General features: G+C 38.2%; 1 protein-coding gene and 1 pseudogene across 1 annotated transcript; both read left to right on the top strand.

Moving 5' to 3' along the window:
* The first annotated feature begins 7973 nt into the window (after positions 1–7973).
* On the top strand, positions 7974–17127 carry LOC149240132 (cysteine-rich receptor-like protein kinase 25). Its single transcript, XM_089370065.1, has 8 exons — positions 7974–9129; positions 9246–9296; positions 9407–9535; positions 9668–9795; positions 9886–10133; positions 10223–10499; positions 11479–11691; positions 16918–17127. The coding sequence occupies exons 1-8, from the start codon at positions 7974–7976 to the stop codon at positions 17125–17127; spliced, it is 2412 nt and encodes an 803-aa protein (XP_089226191.1).
* A 70-nt stretch (positions 17128–17197) lies between these two features.
* On the top strand, positions 17198–17736 carry LOC149240131 (cold-responsive protein kinase 1 pseudogene; annotated as a pseudogene).
* Positions 17737–17961: the final 225 nt, after the last annotated feature.

Here is a 17961-nt window from a genome sequence, read left to right as displayed (position 1 = left end):
AAACCAGGGAATGGCATGAAACTGTGTGTTGAGCCCGCGCGCAGAGGTTGTTCATGGAAATGCATTGAACGCACAACAGTGCGAAAAATTTAAAAAAAGAACAGGGATGTATTGTATTGGTTGCCCAGCGCAAAACCAAGAAACAACAAGAAATTTTTTTTGTAATACCCACAGCAGTGGAAGACCAGAAGCGAGAGAGAGACAGAGTCTCTCCAGTGAATCCCTCTCTGCGAAGAGGATGAGTTTGTAACAGTTTTTGTTTTTAAGCAATAGAAAATGTTTTATGCTGTTGTAATGGACTGTTATGAGTACATTTGTTTTTAAAAGCTTCCTTGTCCAAAGGTCCTGGAAGAAATGAAACAGAGCATTGGCTCTGTTGTGTTTATTTGTTTGGTTTTGGTATTTTCCCATTAAAAATTCCCAACAGTGGTATCAGAGCTAGTCCAGGCTCTTTGAAGGATCAAAGACGCTGAAGGAAGGTGTTGTTGCAGCAGTCAAATTTCTCCAGCAGTGTGAAGTTTCAGCCAAAAGCATTAAGGTATTCCTCAAGCTTTCCTTTGTGTTACTGTTGAAGAAATAGTCAGTGATTTAAAAAAACAGTCAAGTATTTAAAGCCTAGATAAGAATGGCAAGGTCAAAGAAGAAAGCCTCCAAGCCTGCTAAAAATGTGTCTCCCTCCTCTACTAAACTAGAAGGCAATCCATTTGAATACATTCTATTTGAAGCTCCAAAGTTTGATGGAAACTTTGATGTATGGGAAATAAAGATGAGGGCTTTCCTAAAGTCTGAGGGGATTGAAGTCTGGGAGTCAGTGATTGATGATAGGAAGATGGATAAAGAATCCATGGAGTATGATGCAAAAGCAGCAAAGACTATCTTGAATGGACTCCCTGATTCTGTGAAGAGGAATCTAGGAAAATATACATCAGCAAAGGATATATGGGACAAACTGCATGACTTTCATGCAAAGGGAGCACTGACCATGACAATGAGTCAAGAAGAAAATTATGAACCAATCATAGAAGCTGAAAATGAGAAGGTTGACCTCATCAAGGTTCAGGTAAAAGAAAGGGATGAAGAGCTCGTCAAGCTTAAGAAGGAGCTTGATCAATGCAAGAGGAAACATCATGAAGAAGTCATATCCATGACAAATCAGCTGAATGAAGCAAAGAAACAGGAAGACGCCTTGTCAAGTCAACTTGAACAAAGACACAAGAGAATGAACAAACTTGTACAAGGGATTGGACAGTACAAGGTAGAGGTCTCCTCCCTTAAGTCCGAACTACAAGAAGCCAAGAAGCAGGCACAAGGAGCTGAAAAGAAAATGGAGAGAAGTCAAGCAGAAATCTCCAAAATGAAGTCAGATATTATCTCCTTCAAAGTAGTAGCAGCTGAAGCTACTCGTAGCAAGGAAAAAACTGAGGGACAACTAGCAAAGAAAAATAATGAATGTGAAAAGTTAGAAGAAGAGATTGTCCTCCTCAGGAAGAAGGTTGAAGGGATGAACAAGATCATGAAGAGCTCTCAAGCATTGGATGACATGCTTAGCTATCATAGATCTCCATCTGATAAATCAGGACTTGGGTATGTAGGTGAACCCTCAAACAAGCATGAGGATGCTTTAAGCAAAGGAGATGTGAAGAAGCCACAAAGAAGGTGTGATGCTCCTAGTTCCAGCAAAGGCAAGGAGAAAAATGAAGGCTGCAATAGAAGAAATCCTCCTCCAAGTAGAAAACCAGCTCCAAGAAGAAATGTAGCTGATGGCAAAAAGGCAAGAGGCAATGGTGATCATCAAAGGATCTCAAGGCAGCAAGGCTTCAGAAGTACATCAATGAAACCGCCATCTCCCAGGTACCAAAGTTCATTTTTTGGTTATTGTTATTCATGTTCAAACTTTGGTCATATGGCAAAAGACTGTAGAGCATTTCATAAAGATAAATGTTGTGGTCTTCGACAACCTCCAAGAAACAATTTTAGAAGAAATCATGAAATGTCATTCATGAAAAATGTAGAATGTTTCAAGTGTCATAACATTGGGCATATGGCACGAGATTGTAACTTGACATGGGCTCTTACACAAGCTAGACCCATGCAAAAGAAGAAAGTTACACAAGTATGGAGAAGGAAGGAAAGGCAATCTGAAAACCCCTTGAACTCCCCAGTGGATCTAAATTTGTTTTGAGAAGAGTCTGCCAAAAGAAGACAAGCACACATTAAAGGGGAGCTTGTAATTTTTACTTGTTGAACTGTATTAATAGTCACTCTTTGATGAAGACCTTTTATAAGGGAAAAATATGAAGTTAAATCTGCCATAAAAGCAGAGAAGAAAAAGGGGCAGCGCTCAAATGTGAAGTGCAGCAGCGCAATAAGAAAAGCATGCAAAGCATGGAAACCCTCACAGCAGTGGGAAGATAGAACATAAAACAGCAGTTTTGAATTTTTTTATGGAGCACATGCAAAGAAATGCATAAAGAAAAACATGGACAACAGATTTTTAATGCACATGGGTGAATGAGAATGTGTGTGGCAGCAGAAAATCGAAAGGAATTGCACAGCAGTGCATTATGAAAATAAAAAAAATGAAGATGAAGATTGTGTGAAGCAAGGGTGTAAAAAGGAACAGGGGCAGCCCGTGTTAACAGGAGTTAGTGTATGGGCACACAACAGTATGATGAAACAAAAGGCAGCCACAGTGCAAATTGCAGAGGCAACGCAGCAGCAAATAAAAACCCAGGGATGACAGAGTCTATGGTTATGGGTATGGACAACAGTGCATAAGAAAAGGCAGCAGCGTGATGGCAAGAAGGAGAAGCACAGTAGTGCGAAGAAAATGAAACCAGAACTAAGAGAGAATGAAGAAATGTGTTTTTACACAACAATGCAAATAAGAAAATGCAGCAGCATGAAGTTTTTGTTGAAGAAATGAAAGGTAATGGACAACAGTAGATGTAAAAGAAATTTTTTCTTTACAACAGTAAATGTATGTGTAATGAATGCGTTGTTCATTGAACTGAAATACAACATATGCAACAGCAGTGAATATGCAGCAACAAAAAAAAGAACAGTGCAATGAATTTTTATTGTTTTGAAACTGCATCTAAGGCAGTGTTTGGCAGTGATCCCTCCGTGAGAGGAAGATGCTCTCAAGCATACACATGGTAAATCCCTCTATCAAGAGGATGATGCTTTTCAGCATAGTCATTAGTGAATCCCTCTGTTGAGAGGAAGATGCTCTTTAGCATAGTTTGGTAAATCCCTCTGTTAAGAGGAAGATGTTTTTTTATAACAGGTGAATCCCTCTGTCATGAGGAAGGTGCTCTTAAGCACAGTCACATGGTGAATCCCTCTGTCATGAGGAAGGTGCTCTTCAGCACATTGTAATGGTGAATCCCTCTGTCATGAGGAAGGTGCTCTTAAGCACAGTTTCAGGTTAATCCCTCTATTAAGAGGAAGACAACTTTGTTTGTTTGTGAACTGCATCAGAAGTAGTTGGTGAATCCCTCTATGTGAGGAAGATATCTTTGTAACAGCAGTACTGAGGAATCCCTCTATGTGAGGAAGTGTTTGGGTATGTCCTAATGCCCAGCAGTTGAAATTAAAGGGGAGTGTTGGAATATTAATTCCAACTGCACAGCGGTTTTGGAAAACCGCCCGGTCTCCCCGCACCGCCATTCGCAAATGGCTGTACCAGCAGGAGGGGCTCCGACACAATCAAACGCCGCCACGCGTCCACTGTACATCCGCCATACCGCTTGCTCCCTGGACGTTAAAGTCCGTTTCGTTTGCCCGAGGATGGCTTGCGAACCTCGTCGAATCAGCTCAGCGATTTGATCGCGCGTCCTCAGCCGTCGATTTCCCGAATGTGCATTCCGCCTGCGTCAAATCGAAATTTTGCGTGGAGTGTTTGGTTTTCTCTGTTGACCGCCGCGAATGGAATTTAATGTCTGTACGTAGATGTAGGTGAATTATTAAATTTTGTTTACGACACATAAGTTTTATTGTTTTTCATATACATATGTATGTTTTCCACATAACATTTGAGGGAGCCTGCGCGCTGGAGGATTGTTCATGAGAACAAGGAAAAGAATGTGGAGAGTGCCTGCGCGCGGGATTGTATGAAGAACAGGGAAAAGAATGCACTGCAGTGCGGAAAACAGAATAGAGGCGGACTGTAATGTCTGTTAGCCATTGCAAAACCAGGGAATGGCATGAAACTGTGTGTTGAGCCCGCGCGCAGAGATTGTTCATGGAAATGCATTGAACGCACAGCAGTGCGAAAAATTTAAAAAAAGAATAGGGATGTATTGTATTGGTTGCCCAGCGCAAAACCAAGAAACAGCAAGAATTTTTTTTTGTAATACCCACAGCAGTGGAAGACCATAAGCGAGAGAGAGACAGAGTCTCTCCAGTGAATCCCTCTCTGCGAAGAGGATGAGTTTGTAACAGTTTTTGTTTTTAAGCAATAGAAAATGTTTTATGCTGTTGTAATGGACTGTTATGAGTACATTTGTTTTTAAAAGCTTCCCTGTCCAAAGGTCCTGGAAGAAATGAAACAGAGCATTGGCTCTGTTGTGTTTATTTGTTTGGTTTTGGTATTTTCCCATTAAAAATTCCCAACATATTTCTCGTTATGCTTAGATCTGTTCAATGTATTTGGCCACTGTGTATATATATTTCTAGTTTAATTTTGCCTAGGAGATTTTTTAGTGAAGTGGTAAAATTCTGGGGTTTGTGTGAGTGTCGTCCCCATATGAGTGGTTGGAACCTTACAAGGACTGAAGATCGGTGTGGAGTGTTCGAAGAGCGACAGACAAGGTCCCAGTGAGTACAAGACTTATAGCTCTGCGCATCCGGATTCGTTATTATCCGGGAATGGACCAGGATCCTTCTGGGACTAAATTGAGATATGGCGCGTTGCTCTAGGTCAGAGATGGCTTGACTCGGCCGAAGACCCTGTTCTAAGTTGAGTTTACAGCGAGCGATGGAGAGTTGGTGTAAGATTGCACGCTTGCAACAGAGTTCTACCTCGTGAGCGAAATATGGAAATCGCATCGAAGGTGCATCAATTCGAAGTGTTCAATGGCGCGTAGACTGTTTGGAAGAAGAGTGATTAGAGAAGTCAAGATTGGCGTGACGAAGTGCAGAGGTATCAAAGAAATGGAAACCAACCAGAACGGTTGCGTCACAAAACGTTGTCCCATATGACAAACTCTCTACCTACTCCATTGACAAATTCTCTACCAACACACTTTGCCACTTCCGTAACCAAGGTGAAAGTTGAAATCATGGGAAGGACAATCATCGGAAGCTGCAGATGTGAATATGTTTCATAAGTGAAATGGTTATGGTTATGGACAGATGACGGGCTGCAGCGATTTTTTCGAAAGCCTATATCAAATTTCATTATTTAGAAACATAAATTAAAACAAATTCAAAATACTAAAAAAGATCAGAAACATGATTCAGACAAAATCGAAAAATTCTGCCCAACCAAAAAGTGGCGATTACCGTCGATGGAATCCATAGTTAATGGTTAAATTCGAGGGGGTTTTATTCGTATTTATTTTTTTAACATTTTAATATTGGTTATTCTAAAATCTGCGAGTGTGATCGCTAGAGTGTCCCAATTTTATCACCTGAAATTCAGGGAAGTCCTGGAGATTGAAAAAAGGCCGTACAATTTTAATAGAGAGGATGGCTGGAACATTAGTAGTTGCTGGGTCCTTGCGCTCTCCTCCTAGTCATCTCCTTTCCCTCCCTCCCTGAATTTTTGTTATTTTTCTATTTATTATTATTAGTATTATTATTTCTTTTACTTTAACTTTAACTTTATATATTTATTTGAATTTTACTAATATTAATTAATTAATTTAGAACCACTAGTTTTTTTTTAACTTTATGTCTATTTAATTAAAATTTACTAATATTAATTAATTAATTCAAAATCATTAGTTTTTTTTGATGTAAACTATTTGTCTATTATTTTATTTTTAATTAATCTTTTTTAAATCTAATATACTATTTTTAATATTATAATAATTCTTATAATAAAGAGAAGTTAACCATTATTCCATTTTTGTTTTTAGTTTTGAAGTGAACGCTTTGTTTATTAAATTTATTTTTATTTTTATTTTTTCATAAAATTTATTTAATGTTAATCTATTTTATAATTTCTTTTTAATTCCTTGGCGAATATATATATATTTTAATATATATAATTAACTTTTTATTTTAATATATAATTAGTTTTTTTTTCCTTTTTGATATTTATAACTAATTAATATTTTTGTAATTGAGTTATTTTACATAATTTTTAATTTATTTCATTCACATTCATTAATATATTTACAATGATTTATATATTAATTCTAACATTGTCCCTTACATTTTAATTCTAATATAATAAAAAAAAAAAAATCGTATTTAATTAATTAATATAATAAAATGAATTAAAATTTATTTTTATTCTTTGACCCTGTATCAAAGTCAAGCTAGCCATTTTCAAGTCAATTTTAGCTATTGGTTGTTAGCCGTTAAAGCTAGATTCTCTGCCTTATCTATTTATTGTGCTTATTGAGAGATCTGCTCATTCAACTTGTCCTGATGATGAACCACACTGGCTGATTCGAAACACGTCGACAAAAGTTTTTCTATGTAATTTTCGCCGAAGATTCCTCTACAAAAAATCATAACTATTTAATTTTTAAAATAAAATTTAGGCATATTTATTTATGCCAGAAAATTATTTATTTATATATGCATGTTATCTTTACATATATATTTATAATTTTATATATTAAGTATGTTAGATGAAAAACCTATAGTTATAAAATAATTAGATGGAAGGGTATTTTAGCACCAAAAAAAATAATAAAGATGGCATAACATTTTTTGTTTGAGTGTGAGAGTTTTCATGTAATAGTTTGTTCAATATCACTGTGTTCATGATAAATTTATTTTTTTTATAAAATTGATCTATTTAGTAGTTGGAAATCTCAAGTGGACAATGGTTATGACTTTTATTAATTTCATAAATTCACAATTGAGTCAAACATGATTATGTTTGGGCCTTTCCAAATTTTGGGTTGCATGCTAAGGTTTAGGCCTTTCAAATCTTGGAATGTCTACTAAGGTTTAGGCTTTTCAAATCTTGGGATGCTTACTACATAAATCCGTCCTTATTTGTTAAACTTTCATGAATTTCTTTAAAATGAATACTTTATATATTATTATTGCTTAAAATATTAGAAGCCTCCCAAATCCTTATTTAAAAGTGAAAGTTAGTTCAATTTTTTTTATTATTTATAGTCTTTTTGAATACAATTAATTACATTTAAAATTAATATTAATTTATTTTTTTCAAAATACATTATAGCTAATAAACTTAGACATGCTAATTAATTTTTTTAAAATAATTTTAATATAACTTAAAAAATGTTTGAAATTATATAAACAACCACTCTACATAATTTTATTGAATCCTTAACAAAATTTTCAAAAAAAATTGCTATTTAAAATATAAATCTATATATATATATATATATATATATATATATATATATATAATCTTAAATATTTTCATTTTATTTTATAATCAAGTTAGAATTGATAAAATAAAATAAAAAACTTATTTAAAAAAAATAACTCTCTAAAATATATATAAAACATCATATAAAAGACGAAACAAGGCATCGTAAAAAAATTTAAAATTTACTAACTGATCGGAATACGCGTCAAATTTATACCTAGATATAACCTCCTCTAGAAAAACGTTGAAGATACCTTGGTCATTTAAATAGAGTATGAACGATTGACTCTATTGTATGGACGACTGTGTGAACGATTGACTCTATTGTCTGAACGAGTGGCTCTTTAATGCCCTTGGATTAAGTAGCAGCTCAACATATCAGAAATTCCAGGAGATGTGAATATAAAACAGCGTAGAGCGACAAGAATGCCCTGCGGTTGGGGCGATGACCATGAAGATGAAACCACTAATCATGAGCCTGTTACTTGCCCTAAGTGTGCCTATGCGTATGCTTCTCTCAGTGCCTGATCCTTACACCAATACCGTTTCAAGTTATTGCGGGAATGGTAGTGAATATATGAACGGTAGCGCCTTCCAGTGTAATCTAAACGAGGTTCTGCAAAGACTGGTGACGGATATTTATTACAGCGCATTCGATTTTTCTAGTGTTGGTGATGTGGGATTCAATAGTGTTGTTTATGGGCTTGTCCAGTGTAGAGAAGATTTAGGTCCCTCTGATCGTCAACGCTGCGTAACTACAGCGAAGACACGGCTTCTTCAGGGATGCAGGGGACCTTATGGATACATTCAACTAAAAGGCTGCCTCTTACGTTACGACAATCATTACTTTTACCACGAATCTAGGGACAAACCAGGGACTTTTACTACTCAAGTTTGGTCTTATTGTGGAAAGAACGAAAATACAAACGGTATCGTCTTCCAGCAAAGTCTAAACAAAGTTTTGGAATCATTGGTGGGGAAAGCTAATCCCACAGGATTCACTACTTCCAGTGTTGCTGAGGGGGCAAACAACAATAGTGCGGTTTGTGGGATAGTCCAGTGCAGGGGAGATTTAGGTTCCTCCGCTTGCAAACAGTGCGCATCGACGGCCAAAGAAATTATTGTTGACCAATGCTACAATACTTCTGGGGTCATTCACCTAGACGACTGCTTCTTACGCTACGGCAATAATGGTCTTTACGACTATCTGGAGAATATGCAGATTACCCCATCAGAGGTTCTTTGCAACAGTGGGAAGAGCAGTCAACCCCAAGTGTTCAAAAAAACTGTGAAGGTCATGCTCTCAAATATTATCATTGAAGCTCTGCGGACTCCCAAATTTTTCGCTGCAAATTTAGTGGGTGTGCCTTCAAATTTAACAGGGCATATCTACGGCTTAGCGCAGTGTTGGGGACATCTGTCCCAAACAAACTGCAGATCATGCCTAACATCTGCCTTGCAATATATATTCTTATGTCAAAGTGGAGCTCTTGGGGCTCAAATCGCACGTGATAGATGCCATTTGCGATACGAGGTTTTCGAATTTTTCAACACTTTCGTTCTCTCCTCAACACCCCAAAGCGAAAGTCCTCGTTTGCCAGGTATCTTCCTTCATATAGTTAACAATAATAAGGGGTATATAATGGCTCTGTAACGTTTTCATTTTCCCCAACTAAAGCATAGCCAATTTACTGAGATTTCTTGTGCAAATTCGCAGAAAGCAAAAATAGGAGTAATCTCTTGACGAGAAAGGGCCCTCCAGCATCCAGTATTTTCTTTCACATATCTTGCAATGATTAGGGTCATATTTGTTTTGTAAAGATTTCATTTTAGTGAATTAAAACACTATTTACTGAGATGTCATGAGAACGTTTGCAGAAGGCAAGGTTCTTGGGATAACACTGGGCGTAATAGGTGCGGTCATTGGATTTACTGTAACCATTGGCCTTTCGATGTGGTATTTCTTATCCAGCCGAAAAAGTCGGGACCGGATTTCTGGAACCCAAGGTCCTGAAATAGTTCTGTAATATTTCAGTGTTATGACCCAAGATGCGGCTGAATTGTGTGTCCTATGAATTGTTTCTCTATTTCTTTACTGCATGAATATATGCATACCCTCATGTTATTATTTTTGCACAGAAGTAATCATATCTGAAACCATTATCAATCCGGAGCTCATTTTCAAGTACGATATTTTGAGAGAAGCTACTTCTAACTTTGACATAGAGAACAAGCTTGGCCAAGGAGGTTTTGGATGTGTCTTTAAAGTGAGCATCTAACAATTTTTTCCATGAAGTATCCGATGAGAAATCATATATTATAAAATTAGCTCGACTAACGATGCAGTAAATCAACAGGGGGTTCTACCGAACGGCCGAGAGGTTGCAGTTAAGCGACTAAATCTAGGTTCACAGCAAGGCGAAACTGAGTTTCTGAATGAAACAAATCTCATCAGTCGTGTTCAGCATAGGAATCTAGTGAAATTGGTTGGTTGCTCCGTTGAAAGCTCAGAAAGACTACTTGTTTACGAATACTTCCCAGCCGGCAGTCTTGACAAGCTCTTATTTGGTCTCTTCTCGTCCTTAAATGACATAACGCTGCTAATGTTGGGCCTATTTTATTGGAGTTTACTTCTAAGTTCTATAGCTAGTTAATGCTTTTACTATAACAGTATAAGTGGATCATTGTTTGCAGATACAACAAAACTTCTATAGCTAGTGAATGCTTTTACTATAACAGTATAACTGGATCATTGTTTGCAGATACAACAAAACGACATTTACTTGACTGGAAAGAGAGGTATAAGATCATTGTTGGAACAGCGCGTGGGTTGGCATATCTTCACGAGGAATCTGAGATTCAGATCATTCACAGAGATATTAAAGCAAGCAACATTTTACTGGATCATAAACACAGACCCAAAATAGCAGATTTTGGGTTAGCCAGACTCTTTGCGGAGGATCAAAGCCACGTTAGCACTAGAGTTGCAGGGACTGTGTAAGAGTTCTCTCTACCGTTCTGTCTCTTGAGGTCCCTAACATCATTTAATAAATTACAATGTAACACAAACAAATTACGATTCATATAACATCTGAATAGGGATCATATCATTTTGAGACGGTTAAAATTATATGGATATTTGCTTACATTGTTGGGTATTTTTTATGGGATAAATACCAAAAACCAAGATTCAAACTAAACACAGAGGCAATGCTCTGTTTCCTTTGTTCCAGGATCCTTTTTGTGCACAGGGAGGTTAAAAAAAATTTCACTGAGAAACAGAGTATTTCACCACCATAAAATTTCTATTCAAAAATATTTTGCCTCATACATATTCATGCTCTTTTCTGAGAGGGATTCACCAAAATACATTTAACAACAAAAAAAATTTACTCTGTCTCCATATGAGAATTTACACTGCTGGAAAAATTCCCATTTACTTTTACTGCTATAAAACCTCCATTTACATTTACAGGTGAAAAACTATTTTTACACGCTGCTGTAAAACAAAAATTTACATATACCTACAAATGCGCTCCACTATTTTCTTTATGCACTGCTGTGCAAAACCACACATGGTTTTTCGCTACTCCTCCGTTTTACGATACCACACAAAAACATTACAACCTGTTCCTTATGATTTCTTCGCACTGCTGTGCGTTCAATACATACCACACATGGTTTTTTTTCGCTGCACCACGAGCTCTCACATATTACTAAAAAGTCAACCAACAAAAATATATAAGCTCCTTTTTTTAAGTATTACATTACATACAAAAAAAAACTGACCATACCTATGTTTAAATGCACCATACCTTTTCATAAAAAAACTTACGTGCTCTATAAAAAAACTTCAATATTCTACCTACCACTATGACATTTCATTAATTAAAACGTATGGTCAACCATGCTTTTAATTTACTCCACGCAATAGTTTTAATTTGATGCAGGTTCGTGCGCAGCTCCAGGTGATCAACGGCGGAGAACATTCAAGCGAATCGGACGGTGGACAACAATATCGGAAGGCACTTTGTCACCTAACTTTATCGCCCGAGAAATTACGTTGGCTGATGTCAGGGGAGAGCCACGCGTCTGCTCCAGATTTTCTCGGGTTCAAGAGTACGGAGATTCCCTTCGCCGGAAAATGGCCCGAGAACTCTCCGGCGGGTTAGTTGAACGGTTTCTGGCGTTGGTACATCGGCGTTGAAATTATACGTTCAACACTCCCCTTTAATTTCAACTGCTGGGCATTCGGTCATACCCAGACACTTCCTCAAAAATTCAAAGCTTTTCTGATCCAGTGGCTTTGTCAAGATGTCTGCTACCTGTTCTTGAGTCCTGCAATGTTCTAGGACAATTTCTCCATTGTTCACCAATTCTCTGATGTAGTGAAACCTTGTATCAATGTGTTTCGTTCTCTTATGAAACACTGAATTCTTTGACAAAGCAATATCAGAGCTATTGTCACAAAAAATCACTGTCGCTTTTGCCTGCTCTTGGCCTAAGCTCCTCAACATTCTTCTCATCCACACTGCTTGACATGCTGCTGCTGTAGCTGCCACATATTCAGCCTCTGCTGTAGACAATGCTACAATGGACTGCTTCTTAGAAGCCCATGAAATGGCTCCTGAACCCATATGAAATACATAACTGGAAGTGCTCTTCCGATCATCTACACTTCCAGCCCAATCACTATCAGTGTATCCAACCAAATCTGAACTTTCTGAGACACTATAAAAAATTCCAAACATTTTGGTACCTTTGACATACCTCAAAATTCTTTTTGCTGCCTGCCAATGTGCCTCCTTTGGCCTCTCCATAAATCTGGAAATTAAACTAACAGCATACATAATGTCAGGCCTAGTAGCTGTTAAATACATAAGGCTGCCCACAATGCTTTTGTGTAGGCTAGGATCAAAATCCTTGCTGCTGTCCTCTCTGCTGAGTTTTAATCCCATCACTGTGGGAGTGATTGCTGCCTTGCATTCTTCCATCTTAAATCTGCCCAAAACTTGATTTACATATCTTGCTTGAGATATAAAAATTCCTTTTTCATTTTGATCTACTTCTATGCCTAAGAAGTATCTCAACAAACCCATGTCAGTCATTTCAAATTCATCCTTCATGACTGATTTAAAATTCTCAATAAGATAAATATCATTTCCAGTGAAAATAACATCATCTACATACAAGACAACAATTAAAATTTTACCATCCTTTTCCTTGATGTAGACTGTGGGTTCTCCTTCACATTTGTCAAATTCATTATCCAATAGATATGAATCTATCCTGCTGTACCATGCTCTTGGCGCTTGCTTCAGCCCATAAAGAGCTTTCTTCAATTTGCACACTTTGTGCTCTTCACCTTTCTTCTCATATCCGAGAGGCTGTTCCACATAAACCTCTTCCTTTAACACTCCATTTAGAAATGTTGATTTCACATCCATTTGGTAGACTTTCCATTTGTTTTGAGCTGCTATGGAAAACACTGCTATCACGGTTTCCATTCTTGCAACCGGTGCGAAAGTCTCCTCATAATCTATCCCATACTGCTGCTTGTATCCTTTGACAACCAGCCTTGCCTTGTGCCTTTCTATCTTACCTTCATCTTTGCTCTTGGTCTTGTAGACCCATTTCACACCAATGACTTCTTTGCCTTTTGGTAACTCAACCAAATCCCATGTTTTGTTTCTCTCTATGGCATTGATCTCCTCATCCATAGCTTCTATCCATTTCCTATCTTTAATTGCATCCTCGAAATGAATAGGATCATCAACATGACAATACAAGGCAAATAAGGAATTCATTCCTTCATCATAAATGTCACTTAGATTTCTAAATTTCTTACCTCTTTCACTTGGTGTGCAAGTGCTTGAAGATGCACTTGAATTTCCTCCTTGTGGTGTGCTTGGAGAAGCACTCTCATTGATCCTCAATAGTGTCCCTTGCTGTCCTTGTGTTGGCGCTGCTGTTTGGGGATGCATTTCAGCCACCTCCTCTTCATCTTCATCATGAGACAAACAGTTCTTGACATTCACTGTTTTCTCTATGCTTCCATCCCAAGCTTCCTCTTCAATGAATTGAACATCTCTGCTGACAAAAAACTTCTTGGTAGATGGGATGTATAACCTGTAGGCTTTGGATTCCTCACTGTATCCAATGAATAGACATTTCTCCCCTTTGTTGTCCAACTTCCTCCTTAGCTGATCTGGTATGTGTGCATAGGCCACACATCCAAAAACTCTCATGTGGGTGACTCCTTGCTTTCTCCCACTCCATGCCTCTTCTGGCACCTTGTTCATCACTGCTTTTGTAGGACACCTGTTCAAAATATACACTGCACAATTTACAGCTTCAGCCCAATAATCATTTGGCAAATGCTTTGCCTTCAGCATGCTCCTCGCCATATCCATGATGGTCCTGTTCTTCCTTTCAGCAACTCCATTTTGCTGCGGAGTGTACCTTGCTGTAAATTGTTTGTGAATTCCATTTTCTCTACAAAATCTTAGGAATTCCTTGGAGATATACTCACCTCCTCTATCAGTTCTCAAAACTTTAATGTGCAGCCCACTTTGGTTTTCCACAAATGCCTTGAAGTTTTGGAATTTCTCAAACACTTCACTTTTGTTTTTAAGGAAATATATCCAAGTCTTTCTTGTAAAGTCATCAATGAATGTTAAGAAATATAGGCTGCCTGCTAATGATGGAGCTTGCATTGGTCCACACAAATCTGAGTGGATGATCTCTAAGGGTGCCTTTGCCCTTATGCTTTTCCCTGATGGAAAACTTTCTCTATGTTGTTTGCCCAATATACAACCTTCACAAAGGCTGTCCGGCTTCTCTATCAATGGTAATCCCTTTACCATTCCTTTTCTGCTCAATAAGTTTAGACCTCCAAAATTTAGATGCCCGAATCTCAAGTGCCATAACCAGTTCTCATCCTTTGGCACGCTTTGGAAGGCCTCTTGGGTGACTGCTGCCATTTCCCTTTTGTTCTTCATGTCTGCCCTGATCCGGAGAGGGAACATCCTGTTCCTTGTCATCTTCACTTCAGCAATGCATCTTTTGCTGGGTGGTATATCCATGATGGTGCATACATCATTTTTAAAGAAAACATTGTACCCCTTATGGACAAGCTGTCCAATACTCAAGAGATTACATCTCATTCCAGGGACATAGTATACATCTGCTATGGTTTTCCTTTCTCCTTGCTTTGAAAATATTTTTACCTCCCCTTTTCCCATAACAGAGACTTTGCTATCAGTTCCTAGTGTGACTTCTGATTTCAAGTTTTGATTTAAGGCTGAGAAGAGGGCAATGTTTCCTGTCATATGGTTGCTGCAACCTGAGTCTAAAAACCATATGTCTTCACTGTTTGTTTCAGCCATGTTACATGCTAACAACACATTATTTTGGCTGCTGTTTTCTCTAGTAACATTTGCATTTTGTTTATTGTTCATATCATGCTGCTTCTTCCTACATTCACTGGCATAATGCCCATACTTTTTACAATAATAACATTGGACATTGGATTTTTCATACCTTTGTCCTTGAGCATGATGTTGTCCTCCTTGTTGGCTGCTGCCTTGGCCTTGGTTCTGATTTGGATTGCTGCCTCTTCCTTGTGCATTTGCTGGGCTGTTCCTTCCACCTCTGTTCTGGCTTCTGCCTCTTCCTCTTCGGTTTCCTCTTCCTTGACCTCTTCCTCTTCCAAAGGACATCTGGGTCTTGAAGGCTTGCTCAAGAGATGAGTTTTCATTCCTACTCAACCTCTGCTCATGTGTTATCAGTGATGCATGTAGCTCATCAACTGAATAGTTTGAGAGATCCTTTGTCTCTTCAATGGTGGTGACTATGGCATCGAACCTTGAGGGTAAGACCCTCAATATTTTCTCCACAATCCTTCTATCTTCAATGGTTTCTCCATGAGTTCTCATTTGTGTGATTACACCAATCACATGAGTGAAGAATGAATCAATGTTATCTGACTCCTTCATGTTCAAGTTCTCAAAATCCTTTCTCAACAATTGTAGTTTTGCTGTCTTCACTTTCTCCATGCCTTGATAGGCTGTCTTAAGGGTTTCCCATGCTTCATTGGATGTCTTAGCTGCTGCTAACCTTGGAAATATACTCTGGTCTACTGCTAGATACAATAACACACGGGCTTTTGAATCCTTCTTCCTATTGCTCTTCAGCAGATCCTTCTCTCCCTGAGTTAATGCATTGAACTCAGTTTCATCTGCTGGTTCTTCAAAACCATCTTCAACTATTTCCCATAAGTCTTGGGAAGCAAGCAAGGCTTTCATAGTTATTGACCAGTAGTCATAGTTCTTCCCATTAAACTGTGGGAGCTGGGTATTAAACATACCCATACCAGTGCTTGTGCTAGCCATTCCTTGACTGTGTATTTTAAAAACTGACTGTCTCTTCAGCAACACAAAAAAAACTTTGGGAAATACCTGAGTATTTTCCTGACTGAGCCTTCACTCTGCTTGAGAAGTTTTGCAGCAGCAACAACCTTCTCCCTTCAGCTTCTTTAACTTCTTTAAAGAGCCTGAGCCTGCTCTGATACCACTGTTGGGTATTTTTTATGGGATAAATACCAAAAACCAAGATTCAAACTAAACACAGAGGCAATGCTCTGTTTCCTTTGTTCCAGGATCCTTTTTGTGCACAGGGAGGTTAAAAAAAATTTCACTGAGAAACAGAGTATTTCACCACCATAAAATTTCTATTCAAAAATATTTTGCCTCATACATATTCATCCTCTTTTTTGAGAGGGATTCACCAAAATACATTTAACAACAAAAACATTTACTCTGTCTCCATATGAGAATTTACACTGCTGGAAAAATTCCCATTTACTTTTACTGCTGTAAAACCTCCATTTACATTTACAGGTGAAAAACTATTTTTACACGCTGCTGTAAAACAAAAATTTACATATACCTACAAATGCGCTCCACTATTTTCTTTATGCATTGCTGTGCAAAACCACACATGGTTTTTCGCTACTCCTCCGTTTTACGATACCACACAAAAACATTACAACCTGTTCCTTATGATTTCTTCGCACTGTTGTGCGTTCAATACATACCACACATGGTTTTTTTTCGCTACACCACGAGCTCTCACATATTACTAAAAAGTCAACCAACAAAAATATATAAGCTCCTTTTTTTAAGTATTACATTACATACAAAAAAAAACTGACCATACCTATGTTTAAATGCACCATACCTTTTCATAAAAAAAAACTTACGTGCTCTATAAAAAAACTTCAATATTCTACCTACCACTATGACATTTCATTAATTAAAACGTATGGTCAACCATGCTTTTAATTTACTCCACGCAATAGTTTTAATTTGATGCACGTTCGTGCGCAGCTCCAGGTGATCAACGGTGGAGAACATTCAAGCGAATCGGACGGTGGACAACAATATCAGAAGGCACTTTGTCACCTAACTTTGTCGCCCGAGAAATTACGTTGGCTGATGTCAGGGGAGAGCCACGCGTCTGCTCCAGATTTTCTCGGGTTCAAGAGTACGGAGATTCCCTTCGCCGGAAAATGGCCCGAGAACTCTCCGGCGGGTTAGTTGAACGGTTTCTGGCGTTGGTACATCGGCGTTGAAATTATACGTTCAACATACATTGTGCAGAGGCTACATGGCCCTGGAGTACGCTTTACGTGGACAGTTGAGTGAGAAAGCAGATGTATTTAGCTTTGGAGTGCTTCTACTTGAGATTATAAGCGGAAGAAAGAATCAGAGTTCCGCTGAAGATGACTTTCTCATCGAAAGGGTATGGTTCATGCGGATCTCATCTTTATAATCCTCTGCAGTATTATAATCCCCTGATAACTAAATTTTTTTTGTTTGTTGATGTTGACCAATCACCAGACATGGAGATTGTATAAAGCCGACAGGGCTTTAGAAGTTATGGATCCTACATTGGAGGGCAGTTATTCGCGGGAGGAAGGGATTAGAGTGGTTAAAATTGGTCTTTTGTGTACGCAAGCAGCTGTAGCGTTGCGGCCGTCCATGTCCCAGGTGGTGTGGATGCTGACAAGTGACGGAGAACATCTTCTGTCGCCCACAAAGCCTGCTTTCGTAGATGTGGAGAGTGTGGGCGCACCTGACTTGACACGTCCCCACGTCCATTCTGCAGCTGCTGCTCCTCCATCTAGTTTTTTGGAGCCCAGGTGACTATGAGCCAATGCTCCGGGGTTTCTCCATCTCCTTGTATTATTGGCCGTCTCCGTCTGTTACTCTGAAACAATCTTCACTGAGGTAACTGGGGATCATAGATTGAAATTTTTAGCAACTTCATTGTCTCCACTTTCAAATCAAATCAGATTATGAATGAGATCAATGCAGAGGTCAGTAACGAAGCGTGTGAACGATCACCTGGGATATGGGGCATCAAATGTC

Source organism: Pinus tabuliformis, chromosome 8, assembly GCF_031772625.1.
Source record: "Pinus tabuliformis cultivar Carrire ecotype Pingquan chromosome 8, CPIR1, whole genome shotgun sequence".
NCBI lineage: Eukaryota > Viridiplantae > Streptophyta > Pinopsida > Pinales > Pinaceae > Pinus > Pinus tabuliformis.
This window is presented reverse-complemented; position numbering and strand designations above follow the sequence as displayed.